This window comes from Chaetodon trifascialis, chromosome 10, assembly GCF_039877785.1.
Source record: "Chaetodon trifascialis isolate fChaTrf1 chromosome 10, fChaTrf1.hap1, whole genome shotgun sequence".
NCBI lineage: Eukaryota > Metazoa > Chordata > Actinopteri > Chaetodontiformes > Chaetodontidae > Chaetodon > Chaetodon trifascialis.
Window position 1 is genome coordinate 3298904 of NC_092065.1, and position 14315 is coordinate 3313218.

At 40.3% G+C, this 14315-nt stretch overlaps 1 protein-coding gene across 1 annotated transcript; it reads left to right on the plus strand.

The window, feature by feature from the left end:
* Positions 1–2723: 2723 nt before the first annotated feature.
* LOC139338135 (rhombotin-1-like) lies at positions 2724–13494 on the plus strand. Its single transcript, XM_070973073.1, has 5 exons — positions 2724–3188; positions 3766–3979; positions 8802–8927; positions 9268–9376; positions 12849–13494. The coding sequence occupies exons 1-4, from the start codon at positions 3167–3169 to the stop codon at positions 9371–9373; spliced, it is 468 nt and encodes a 155-aa protein (XP_070829174.1). The 5' UTR covers positions 2724–3166; the 3' UTR covers positions 9374–9376; positions 12849–13494.
* The last annotated feature ends 821 nt before the right edge of the window (positions 13495–14315 follow it).

Consider the following 14315-nt stretch of genomic DNA (forward strand, 5'->3'; position numbering starts at 1 on the left):
TTGGAATGTTAGCATGCTAACTTTGCAAAGTAGCATTAACACAACGAAAAGCTGAGGCTGATGGGAATGCCATTAATTTTGCAGGTATTTGGTCATAAACCAAAGTACGGGACAAACTAAAATCTGTACATGATGATTGTACCAGAGGAAAGGTTCAGGGATCACCACAGTTGTTGAGACATTTCAGTCTGAACCAAAGTGTTCATCTGATGAGAGATGGACTGACACTGAATAGAGCAATGCTGCTAGCAAGGGTGCAAAAATGATGTCCTTAATGTTACATTTGGATAAAGATGGTAAAAAATTGGTTCCAAGTCTAAGTAACACTGGTTTTCTCCTTTGACTCTGACAAGAAGCAGCAGGCTGTGGTTTCATATGCCAAAGCATGTGGCCTTGGTGCCACAAACTGCAGCATTTTCCTCATATTCCCTCCTCTAAATTCAGCTGTTACTGTATGAAATGACCCGGCCTCTCATGGCATTATATCTGACAAACAGCCCTTCCACTAAACATTGCCTAAATTTGTCTCTGCCCTTTTCACACTGAGGACATGAGGCAAGGCAAGCAGATGGCCAAAAAGGCCTCCTATTTTCACAGACTGCTAATTAGAGCCCTTACCGCAGCTCACCTTTAATGTCAACTGCAGACTGCTTTTAGCGCAATTAGCCTAATGGGGTCCTGGCCTGTGAATAGCCAGTAATGTTTAGTCTGGGTCAGCCGTTGCATTGGAGTTTATGCATGTCAAAATAAAGGACAAGAGGGTTTTATTGCACCGCAGATCCATTTATCACCGCAGCCAATAGAGGACGAGACAGTAACCATGATAACCCAGAGAAACTATTTAATTAGATGCATTAATAATTGAACTAATTAGCTCCCATGTGTTTTTTCCAAATGAAGAGGGAACCCGAAGCTTCACTTGCACCTCATCAGCTGATTAATTAGTCTGTTGATCGTTAGCTGTCTTGACGGCCTATATGCGATCAGATGAGAGGGCGGATAATGAGGGAATTGTCGGTCGATGGTGCTGGTTAATTAGTGTGACCTGATCCAGGGGCCATGTTAGAACAGTTGTTTATGCCACAGCTTCTAATGAGGAGGATTTAGGGCCGGATGATCTATTTGGAAGCAGGCTGCAGTGTTGTTTATGGACTGGGGTGAGTACTGGCCTTGAAAACCCCAGAGAAAATCACTATAATGTTCCAATAATCTATCTACAGAGACTAATAATGTGTCTGTGGTGTTCAGTAGAAACTTTAAATAATGACCTTACCATACTTTGTGGTATTGAGATTCCTAAATCCTCAATATAGTGACTTACAGTTGGTCTGGGAGTCAACATTGAGTTTCAAGGCTATTGAGATTTCATCTTTGGTATTCCAATAGTCTTATTATAATACAAGGCTTGGTCTGTGGTAGGTCTATTAGCAAGTATAACTATTTTTAGCTACCTTCATCTCCAGTATCACATAATATTCAGGACATATGTATGGGATGGGATATAGGCCTGTTAGATTAAAGCTTTATAGTGATTTTATGATATTCTTAAAATATCCCTTAAGTCCTGTATATCTGAACCAGTTTATTAGTGCTGTATGAAGTGTATTTAAAGCATCTCCTATAATGCTACAGCATTACTTTAATATTTGAATGAATATTTGAACTTGTAGATCTAGTAGAACTGATCTAGTGTTTTTCTCACAGTTCATCCCACAAGTACCTTTAGGATTGTACAGCAGTAGTTCCACTATTGTACTCATCAATAGTGGAAAACCTTATCCACAATATTTGAGTGAATGTACCTAAGTGCACTTTCGAGGTACTTGTGTGTATTTCCATTTTCTGCTACTTTATTCTTCTACTCCACTACATTTATTTGATAACTTTAGTTGCGAATTACTTTTCAGACTCAGATTAATACTACAAAATACTATGATGTACTTGATCCACAGGGAAAATTCACAAGCTACCCAGCAGTATATTATTTATTAGAATAAGCTCCACCTTTGCTAACTGGAACATTAATGTGATGAACACATTAATGCATCAGTAATTACAATCCAAGATATATGATTCTGAAATGGGCCATTCTGCAACATGAGTACTGTTGGTACTTAATACATTGGCACGTTTACTGAAGTAATTTTTTGAATTCAGGACTGTTGTATTGTTACCACTGATCACATGTATTGCTGTAACATTCATATGATGCAAAGTTCAGGTAAAACACCTCACAATTCCATTTTCGTCTTCCAGTAATACTAGTATTAGAAATATTCCCTCCAGGACCTGTGACAGACTTTTCTGACATTAATGTTATTCCTTCTTACCCTCAGCTAAGCTATTACCGCTTTTGCATCCAAGAAAAAGACATATAAGTGCATGAATATGTGTCACACGCACGCACACGCGCTCGCATGCAGGGGCGCGCACAGAGCAAGCGCTGCATCTGGCGAGCTGAAAAGCCGCTGCTTTGACTACAGGGCGCCCCGGAGATAATTGGTGTCCTTGGAGTTGAATAAGCTCATTCTAAAACACCTCAGGCCCGGGCTGTCCTGGTGTGTGACTGCCTATTGAATAATTGATTCAGAGAGGGAGGGGGCGGTTACTATCAGATCTGAGCATAATGACTTTATATAATTAGCACGCAGCGTTGAAAAAAAAAAAAAAAACCATTTGACTGTGGGAGTTTTTTTTTTTTTTTGTGTGTGTGTGTGTTTTGCAGAGGGAGGGAAGGAGGGAGGGAGGGAGCTCCGTGAGGAGGTTCAGTCTGTGCAGGAGAGCTCGTCTGAGGGGGAAGAGCCGCAGCCTGTGCAGATACAGAAATGCTTATGCACTGCCATCAGCTCAGATAAGGCGCTGCCACTCTTCATTTGAGGACACCTCTCCTGCAGGGAAGGTGATACCCGGGGACGCTGTTTTCATCCGTCCACGGGCTGTTTTGTCTTTTCTTTTTACGCATGAGACACGGAGAGCGACTCCGTGTCTGCTCCTCTCGGCTTTCTTCGGGGTCATGAGGAGCGGAGCTGAAGTTTGTTTGTAATTTATACGGAGTGTCAAAGCCCTTCGCGTGCGTTAGTGCCTCTGCGGGTGTCATCTCGTGCGCAGGAGGAGAAGAAGCAGCGGCGTTTCTCCTGGGGTTGGATTGTTGTTGGTTTCCAGAAGGATGGTGCTGGACAAGGAGGAGAGTGAGTAGGAGGACTCAGACACGTTTCTGTTCGGACTGACATGAATGTGTTTGGTATCTGTACAATAGGAAAAAGGAAAGGCTTTGAGGGCTGTGCTGCAAAAGAATAATTAAAGATTGCAGAAAACAGATATCCCGCCCCATTTTCATATTATATTCGGTCTGTGAAATACTTTTATCAAGATTAATGATTAGGTTGACTCCTTCTTGTACTCCCTAACAGATCACTGCTGTTGTATCCTTACAGGAAAACTTATAGTTTAGGCATTATAATAACTTAATAGTGACATTATACATTTTTCCAATCATGATATTCCTATAGGAGATTATATGTATTGTTAATTTCACATTTCACGTGACTGTACTTGTTATTTTTTGTCAGATATCTTACTGACTGTTTAATGTTTAAATCATATTAAAGATCATATCTCTTGTGGTGTCACTCTCAAACCTTTGATTATTTCAGTAATCTTATTAATTCAGTTGTTAACCATGACAGACCTCTGCTTTCCACATGCTGCTGAGGTATATTTAACCCCATCTGCTTCTCTTTGCCTCTACCTGTTGTCTCCTGCCAGGTGTGTCTCTTGTGTCCCTCCAGTCCAGAGAGAAGCCGAGGGGATGTGCCGGCTGCAACAGGAAGATCCGGGACCGCTTCATGCTGCAGGCGCTGGACAGGTACTGGCATGAGGACTGCCTGAAGTGTGCCTGCTGTGACTGCCGCCTGGGCCAGGTGGGCTCCACCCTCTACACCCGGGCCAACCTCATCCTCTGCCGCAGGGACTACCTGAGGTAACCCTAACAGACTAAATGAGGCATTGGAAAATGAATTGAATGATTCACCGTTCAAAACAAATCATCCCAGCACCCAGGTCAAGTGCAGAGTACGCAGTACTGATAACGTTAAAGCAGATAATGTAAGAGGCTGAAAGGGCCGACTGAAGGTCCACTCAGGATCCAAGTCTAAGGAAAGAGTCTGATAATGTAACAGAGATTTTAACTTCAATCTAAGAGCTTCTCATCGACAAGCTGGCTGAAACTGAAGAAGGAAAGTGTGCAGATTTGCAACATACATGAGGACAGATGTACATGAGTGAGCAGCCTTGGTTTGCTCAAGATTTTACCAAATACAATAATGCATGTACCATAAACTACCGTGTTTCAACTCAGATGATGCTTTAGGCAAATTTAATAAAGCGCCCAGTACAGGCAGGCAGCCAAATTTCACAAAATCACAGAGACTGTTCACAGCTGCTTTTGCCCCAAACTTAGCAAAACCTCACAGGTGAGTCATGTTTCTTAGATACTACAAAGACCTCAATGAATAAATCAAGTCCAAGCATGTTTTACCCACGTTTGGATGTCTGTTTTCACTCATCATATCGGGACTCTGTGGTGTGTATTGAAGTCGTCAGTGGACACACACTTTTGTGCCTTCTTGTATTTGAAAAGTGTTTCTTGTTTTGTTTGGACCTTTTCTATTCTACAGTAGCAGAATAAGCAGACTGTCGACCTTTCAGTTTGCTTCAGTCTTTGTTAAAAGAGAGTGAAGCCAGAATAGTGGAGCATGTGGTTTGTGACTGCTCAGCGTTCTCTGGTTATTTAACCTTTCTTATGAACTTTCATGCCAATTTTACTTATTTTTCAGACAATATATAATGAAAAGACAAAGAAAGGAGAGAGCAGAGAGTGAAGCTGGCATAGAATGACAACATTTTTGATGATATTGTGTGCTATTTGATCATGGAATATGTAATGATAGATAGCAAAATAATTTAACCTTTTGTGAAATACGCTCATTTTCTTTCTCGCTGAGAATGAGATGCATATCTACAGCATACCTTCCAGCATATCTGGGTGGGGTCTAATGTGCTCACAGCCCTTGAATTGGGTTGTGGGTTGCCAGTTTGAGGTGACAGGTGGTTTGAAATTGTATGCAGTTTGCAGATTTTGTGCAGATTGTGCTTCACACACAGTCTGGCAACATGACTACATGGTTGTCAGACAAACATGCAAAACTTATGGATCCATGTATGATGATAATTCATATTAAAGTGTAAGGGCCACGTGGGAATTTCCTTGGAGAAAAAAACAAAATGGGAGTTTAGGCAGGCGTGGAAACAGCTCGCTTGCTCTGACGATAAGCGAGTCGCTGTGTTAAGAAGTGTTTTGTGCTAGACTATGTCTTTGCACATGCACATCAGAGATCCTGATAGCTGGAAATTATTAGCTTTGGAGAGAACCAAGCTAACTGCTTCTCCTTGTTTCCAGTCTGTTATGCTAAGCTAAACACTAATCTAACAGTCTCCTGGCTCCAGCTCCATATTTGTGTCGCTTTCTTTTCCCAAAATGCTTTAAGTACATTACTTTGAGCCAAGGAAAAAAAGTGTCTATTATACCTACAGTATCTGCTATGTAATGAGACTGGAGGTTTCTAACACTAAACACACTCTGAAGCACTTCAAACCCTTTAGATAAAGATAAATGTTTTTAGATCGCATGAACAGCTCAATTCAATTCAATTCAATTCAATTCAATTCAATTCAATTCAATTCAATTCAATTCAATTCAATTCAATTCAATTCAATTTGTATAGCGCCAAATCACAACAGAAGTTGTCTCAGGACACTTTCCATATAGCGCTGGTACAGACCAAGCTCTTTTATCTACAAAGAAACCAACAATTGTATCCAGCTCCTGGATAAAATCCTTTAAAGTGTGGTTATTCATCACTTGACCTCTCGGGCCTGTGACTCACTAGAAAATGAATTTCTTTTATTTAAAGCATGTTTTAAATATGGATTTAAACAGGTTTTAAACAGTTGACCATGAATCTTGATGACACCACATATATACAAACCTAAACCTGGCTCAAACGGCTCTTCTGAGAGTCATATACCCTTCATTTTCTAGCCTGAAATAACGATGTCTGGTGTCAGGTCAGCAGGAGAACTCCTGATATCTCAGCCACGTTGCTGAACTCATGTGTTAGTCTCATGTACAATCCAGCTGGATTTGGTTGGAGCTAAGTCTCTCATTAGCTGCACTGCACTTAAGAGACCAAAACCCTTTTTGACAGTTAAATTGGCAAGATTGCCTCCTGTTTTCCTCATCATTGCGAGGGTGCAGACCAAAAGCCTTTGAAGAGCAGGATTAAAACCATGTGATTTCTTTTAATTGGACCATTAGTAGAGAATTAGCATTGAGCCTCGTAGCCTCGTTAAGGAGACTGAAAAAACCCACCAGGTGCCTGTTCAGGACTCAGGCTCGTTAGATCAGAACATTCGGTTAATTAGGGCTCTCTTTTGTTCCAGTGTTGGTCACTCGTTTGATGACGTTTTTCATTGTCGTACGAAGCTCTGGGACTCTGGGACACACATGCTCGCCACTTTCCTCCCTCCTTTTGCAAATGTCGTTTGTCACGACAGTTCCTCCCCAAACCTCCTTTTCTGTTTGGCCTCTAATGGAATATGGAAATCGGGAGCGGCCACTTATCTTCATGTGTGTCAGGCTCTTAGGGAGCCGTTTGTTCATTCTTTTAGAGGTGAATGAGAGGTGAAGCAATCTGCAGCTGGTCAGCACTGACTCACAGAGTATTTAAAAACAACACAGGGTTTGTTCTCAGGTAGTTTGAGGACATAGTTCAAAAGTTGTCAGATAAATTAGTTTCAGAAGAGTGTAATAAATTGACTCCCAAGTTCTCAAGTTCTAAAGTCAGTGTGATGTCCTGTGAGGAAAAAAACACCCATCTGGTTCTTATAGTGACATTTTCATATAAATTCTGACATTCTCATATCAGGGAATCTCCATTTTGCTGCTCTCTATCAGCAGCTGATATAATCCAGTAGGGATCCAAGTTATATCCCTTTCATGAAAGCTTTTACTTTGACACTCGCTTCACTTCTATGAAAAGTCTCTCATGGTTCACAAGAAGCGAAGCATTTGACGTTTCCTACAAAAATAAGAACAAAAAAGTAGTAATCCTGCCTTCATGCAATGTTGGCAGAATAGGAAGGAACACTGTTACGACGTGGGAGTGCATTATTCCAAGATGGTTAACCGCGTTGTTAGCTCTTAATTGCACCAAATACACCAATGGAAACAAAGCCTAACCTATCAAGTTGAAATGAGTAGAACCAGATAATAACTTGTTAACTCTACAAAATGGTACACAAAATTTTAATTAGTTATCAAGGAATGAATAGGGAATACATCAGGCTAACTGTTAATTAATGAATTACTAAAAAGTACTTCCTGATTAACTGTGAATCTAAGACTAAATAAGAGATAATGATGAGTTAGACAACAGACTTTACGCTACTTTATTATGAAACGATATGTGAGGATTATTTTCTAGATACAGTACGAAACAAGTGTGATGAACCATGGTACTTGAGGGGGCACACACATATTAAAGACGTAACCAGAAATCAGTAGTGGTTGGTTATGTGCTGCTGACTTGCTGAGTCATTTCTATAAACAGTTGATCAGGAAGTGGACAGTATATCCTAACTATTAGTCACTAGGTAGTCCCTAATTTGTCTCAAAATTATGTTTTCTATCTTGTAAGGTGATACCGATACTGTTTAGGCTATATAGCTAACTCTGTAGCATGTTAGCACGTGCCTCTGTGGATTGCAATGTTGATTGGTTCATCAGTTGTAGTCCAGAGTGAAATATCCCAAAACTATTGAATGGATTGCCAGAAAAAGACATTTACAGTGCCCTAATGACTTGGATGATCTTCTGACTTTGGCATCAATGGCATCATTGATATTTGTGGTTTGAAGTGAACTGTCTCCATAATTGCAGCTTGGATTGTTATGAAATTTTGTACATTCATGTTCCCCTCAGGATGAAACGCAAGCACATAGCCCTCAGGTCAAAATTTAAATATTCTGGTTTATGACCAAATACCTGTGACACAAACAATCACTTCAGCTGCAGCTGCACTTTGTGTTTAGTGCTAGTTAGCAAACATTAGCATGCTAATGCACTAGGCTATGATAGTAAACATTATACCTGCTGAACGTCAACATGTTGTCGTTGTCATTGTGAGCCACGTTAGCATGGCTGTAGTCTCTTGGTCTCATTAATTAGCTAACATTAGCTTGATTGTATCAGTATTAACTTTGGATTTTACCTACATTTAACCACAGCGTGGCTTTGTGGTTATTTTGGCTCTGGATTGTTGACATTTCTGCAGGTATCTCCCGCCATGTGGGAGATACCATAGTTATCTCTCATTTTTTCATTTTCAATTCCACATGTCTCCTACTCAGAATAACAATGAGGAGGCTGATGTGAATGTTTATTCCTACTTGGCTGCTCGTAATTATGATTCCTACAATAGGATGCAGGCACTGCATTAGTGGTAGCCGCAATAAACCAGCAATAATCTGAAGGAAATGCTGTTTACCATTTTAAAACAAGTGATTATTTGTACCCGTGCAACATCTGTAGCATTGACTCAGACGCAGTGTCTGGTTGAACTACTTTTTCGGCCTGTCCTCCCTTTGTATAAGTGTTTTTTTCCCCTCTTTAACTCCTGGCTGAAATGTATCTAAGTGCGTCCAGACTAGAGGTCTGCTTGTCGCCCTCTTTCCCTCTGCAGGCTCTTTGGGGTGACGGGGAACTGTGCAGCCTGCAGTAAGCTGATCCCTGCCTTTGAGATGGTGATGAGAGCCAGAGACAACGTCTACCATTTAGACTGCTTCGCCTGTCAGCTCTGCCGCCAGAGGTAAGATTAGGGGAGCAATTAGCCAGGGAGATCAAATTCAGTCGACTTATCTGGGAGGTGTACTAGTGAGCTCACTGGTTGTCCTGAGCACATTATTAAAGCATTGCAATCAGAATGTGATGAAATTTACTGCACAATTTAAAACCTCAAGGGGTTAAAGACTACATATCTCACTTGGGTAGCTAATCAGCCAGCAATCATGCAAGATTAATTTTCTGATTATCATAACAGTGGATATATGCTGAAAATATGCCTGAAATGCTCCACTGGGACATCATGATTCACTTCAGCTCAAGCAAGAACCAGGACCCAGTTCCATATTTTTTATTTTTCTCTGCAGATTTTGCGTGGGAGACAAGTTTTTCTTGAAGAACAACATGATCCTGTGCCAGCTGGACTATGAAGGAGGCCATCTTAATGGCAGCACAGACAGGCAGCCTCAGTAAGAGGTAACATTGTGATGACGATGAATTACAGTCCCAGACAGCTGCTGCTCTGACAGTTTGAACTAAACCATGCGCTGAGATATCTGGAAGGTATACAAGTGAGCTCACTAGCTCATCCCAAATATGACCATATGTAGACATGAGACTTCAAACCAGAGGCTGCTGACATTAGCAAGAGAATGCCCAGATAAGTTGTAGCATATTATCTTTGAAGCCGTCTGCATTACGTGACATTGTGTGGATGCATATGTTAAGTTTTGAAGGCAGTTTAGGAAAATGGATTGCCGACCGATAATTTAATCCATGTTGTGTATCATGTCAGGTTTCTGAGGCACATACAGCCAGCTGAGAGCTAGATGTATCTACTTTAAAGATGAAACTCGTGTCAAATGTGCCTTACAATCCTCTCAATCAAGTAGATAATCATTTGCATTTTAAATCAGGAAAACAAGCTGGTAGTTTTACCTTGTGGAGCAGCAACCTGCCAGGCTTCAAGTTAGCCTAGTTTGTGACCAAACCACAGTCGTTCCAGACCAATCATTGTCCTATGAGGAACTACCAGCAGCTACAGGTGTGGTTTAGGTGTGATGACGGCGAGAGACTGTTTGCTATAGCAATAGCAATAGCTATAGCAGCAGTTAAGTCAGAACTGGAGAGTATTTCTTCATTGAAAATAGAGCAAAGAACAGCACTGAAGGATTTTCTTCACCCTTCTCCTGACTGGCTTCTGCAACAGTTTCACTATCTGACTAAGTCATATCACTCATTGATCTGATTGGTTAAAGTTAGCTTATGATTGACCGTGATAGACTGATAGTTCACCCAATCACCTGCCAAATATGTTTTGAAAACGCCTGTCCTTTTTTCAAACAGTTTCCAAGGAGAGCTTCCGTCCTAACACGATTATGACCCAAATCTGCAGCTCTAAGGAGCTTTTTGGCCTCTTTTAGCTCATTGTTTTGGTTGTAATGAGCAAGTGCTGTGTATGTTAATATCATCGCTCACATAAAATCCATTTCCAGATGCATTTGTTTGTCCTCTCTCATCATCTTACTGTCCCTCAATGCATCACCGGCTGATGTCTGGATTTGGAGCGCTCTCTTTTTGGGAAATCCCAGTTTTCAAACAGGTACCTCTCATTGCCGCTGGAAGCCACTAAGTTGCCTGCCTGTCTAAACACGTCTAAAGGCCGTCTTCAAAGCTTTGAATGGCAGACAAATAAATCCTGTGGGAGCAGAGCTCTTCCTGCATTGATGGGTGTGAGCAGCGGTCGGCCGGGAGGGGAGATGGGAGAGGCCTGAAAGCAAGTGCAGCAAATACCACGAAATCCACAATTATGAGGGTTTCAGGGTCTGCCTTGGTTCAAAAACATCGCCAAAAGCCACCAGCAGCCCAACCTATCATTATAATACTAAGTCTACAACTACACTTCATAAAATATACAACACCACACTGGACATGTAATAGACTCTGGGGGTGGAGAGTTTTTACTTTTGGTTGGTTTTAGGTCTTCCAGAGTTCATGTTGAGATAACTTTAGACTTCAGGAGATCATTTTCCTTTTTCTGCATGAAACCTTGACTGACTCTGAAGGTTTTTGTCACATTTGTTGTTAACTGAGGTGAAAAATGAGGAATCGTTGATACATCATGCGCTCAGATGTTTGTCATTTGCTGTATATTTTGTTTGGAGAGCATTAAAACGGGAGTACTTCAGAAATGTGGCTCCAACACTGTAATTTTGATAAAAGGGTTACACTGAAGGTTTTTTGGCTTCCACATGCTGTAACTCTCTCTGACTTTTCTCTAAAGACTCAAATAGCTTTGTTGATTTTGGATTTTTTGTACATTTATTTAAACTTTTGTCAAAGACTTCTAAATGTGACCACTGGACCACTGCTTTTTATAAGTGTATTTTTCTTGGTTCCTGCCCCTCCTGAATTTAATATATCTGACATGAGCGTCATGCCTCTGGGTTAAATGAAAGAGCTACAGAAATAAGGACAATAAATATGTGCTTCTGCATTAATTTTGAATACAATATTGATGAAATTTAATTGGGAAACATGATTAGACAAGTGACATTTTGCTTAGGTGGAAATTACTTCTATTCAAACCTCCTACTTAGTTATACAACTTCTAGGAATTAGCTGAAATCAAGCTCATTAAATCCTTAACTCAAAATACTGAAGTGAAAACAGGGAAATGTACTTAAAGGATAAAGCTCTTTTCATGGGCCATGTGAACTATGAGAAAAATACAGAATAATACCTGCCTTATTTAACAAAACAGGACAAAAATACACATGTTCATTTCCTCAGTTGTAAATGGGTTAGAGGCAGGATTTTGCCTAAGTATGAAAGTGGAGCTGATCATGGGACTCAAAGTGCGATTTTACCATGAATCAGGTACAATACTTTCTGGTCCCCTCTGGTACTTACATGTAGGTACAGAGGAAGGATACAAGACTATCAGGAACAGAGTCAAAATTGAGCATTTTAGAGGAAATAAATGACACTCAGAAGTACTTTTTGTAAACAGTAGTACCTTCATGGTACAGTACTACCGGTTTGAACAACACGAATATTCTGCAGAACCTATTTCACAGTTTTTTCTAGCTATATACATCTAGAGATGTACTTTGAGACCTCGTCAGTGATAGTACAATACAGTACACATAAAAAACCAGCAACCATATAAAATACAACAGATTATGATCCTAATGCGGTGCAGCGATGTAGCTTTTGGGAAGGAAGCTCAAGTCTTGAAGTAATCATTGAGGTGTCAGTTATTTATGGAGTACAGCAACATACTGTACTTCCAGAGAGCTCAGCAGGTTAAACAGGTGTCCACTGCACAGGCAATTCAGCCAACCAGCTTATGCTCTTTGGATTGACTGCAGTACAATAATAACAAATACCAGTGCCCTTTGCTCAGTTATGCTACACTTTATGTTCTGCAGAGTGTCAGCTGTGGTTACTCCATTATTCCTACTTCATCAGCATCAGCAGCTGCGACTTTCTCTTGTCCTCTAAAACGTCCAACTACTACTCGTAGTCTGATTATCGTCCATTGTGCCCACATTTAAGGATCTAGCTTGACAGCAGTTCTTACTGGCTGTATTTCTGCCATTAGTGCACACAAATGGGATATCTAAGGCTAAACCGAGATTTTCCACCCACGGTGCTGTTACACATACAGTCAGTCTCTGGTTGCCATTTAAGTACAACTTATCTGTCTTTGAAATGTAATACAAATTATATTTAATGTGTTTTTCCAAAAGAGAAAAATATTATTTTCTGTTGAAACTGCCATTTATTCAAAAGTATACCACAATTTATTATAAAACAAATAACTTTTCTGTCTAACTTACCGCAATTAGTGGACACATAAAGCCCATCATATGTTTTTATTGAGCCTCTGAAACCACACACAGCGACCTGGAACTGTTTTTTATTTTCTGCTCTGTCTCTGCAGATCCAAACAGGACGACTGTGAGCCAGCTGGATGGCGACACGCACAGCGCACAGTCAGCTCATCAGCATCTTCTTTCAGACTGAACCGTGAGTGGAAACAGCACTGATGCTTCCAGCAGCCCATGATTGAACTCTTTATTACAGAGCTGCGTGGTTACCAGCCCGAATGCTGACGTCCCTGATCAGACGGACCAGAGATCGAGCAGGAAGTGAAAATGGAGCTGTGGGGTGGACATTTTTTAAGAGCACTTAATGTGGACTGTGATGGTTCTGCCCTTTTATTTTTAACATTCTACAAATTATGGAAGAGTCTGTTCACCAAGCCTGAAATAGTAGATGGATGGAGAGAAGCCAGTCAGGCCAACATCGCATCAACCAAGTCATCCATCAAAGAAAACACTAAGTTCTCCTTTTTAACTTCTCTGTTCTAGCAGTCCCTGAAGCCCACCCACCTGATATGTAGGAAGCCCCCCAAAAACAGGCCGAAACATATTTTAAAACACTGTTTGTTGCAGTTCAACACTGAGGAGGATCAGCTGCTTCCCCTTCATCTCTCAGCTGAACTGAGTCGCGCTCCAAACCCACCATACTTTTGTTTTTGATCTCAAGCTGTTTTTTCTTGACTAATTAAAATGAATTTTAATTTCAGTTGGCGTGCTCATTATTTTTGATCCGAGGTGACCGAAATCAGTGTGAGTAGGCATGACAACAGAGGGAGGAAAATCATTTAAGGATCCCCTCCAGACACGAGATGTAAAAGCAACATAAAAGTTCAAAAGACCACTTAAAAAATCTTAAAATAACATCTTCTCCCTCCAGAATTTATAAATATGCAAATCTAAAAGTGTCTTTTAGTGTCAAACTCTGCAAATCCATCATTTTGCAAAGTGAAGGTCAAACAAGCATGTGAAGTAACAATAAGCAAAACACACTTTTGAGGAGAGGAGGACTTTAAATATTTGCTCCCTATAATGTCCAGAGAGATAAACGTCTATTTAGAAGCTGCATCAGCAGGTGTATTTTTATCATCCCGGTGCAGAAAAAGGGAGGCAGCAGCACAATGAGAGAATCCAGCATGAAGAAAACTGTACAGAAATAAGAGTAAAGCTGCAAAACAACGTGTCTGCAAAACAAAAATCTTCCATTATGTGACAAAAACAATTAATGATACAAATATAGATTAATTCAAGTGAAAATCCACTAACAAGTACTAATGATTTTCCATTTCAGACATTTTTTTCTGACTTAAACAAATGAGATTAAATAAAATTAAACTGCATATTTGGAAAAACTCCTCAGCTCATCTCCACCCATGTCAGAGAGTAGCATACTTTAGTATATTACAAATATAATTTAAGGAAATAAAAGTCATTGCAAGTACACCTTTACTTTGTGTACTTAATTTAAAGTATGTTTGACATACTTTCAAAAGTGTACTTCCAAATAGATATCTTGCTCTACTTAAAAA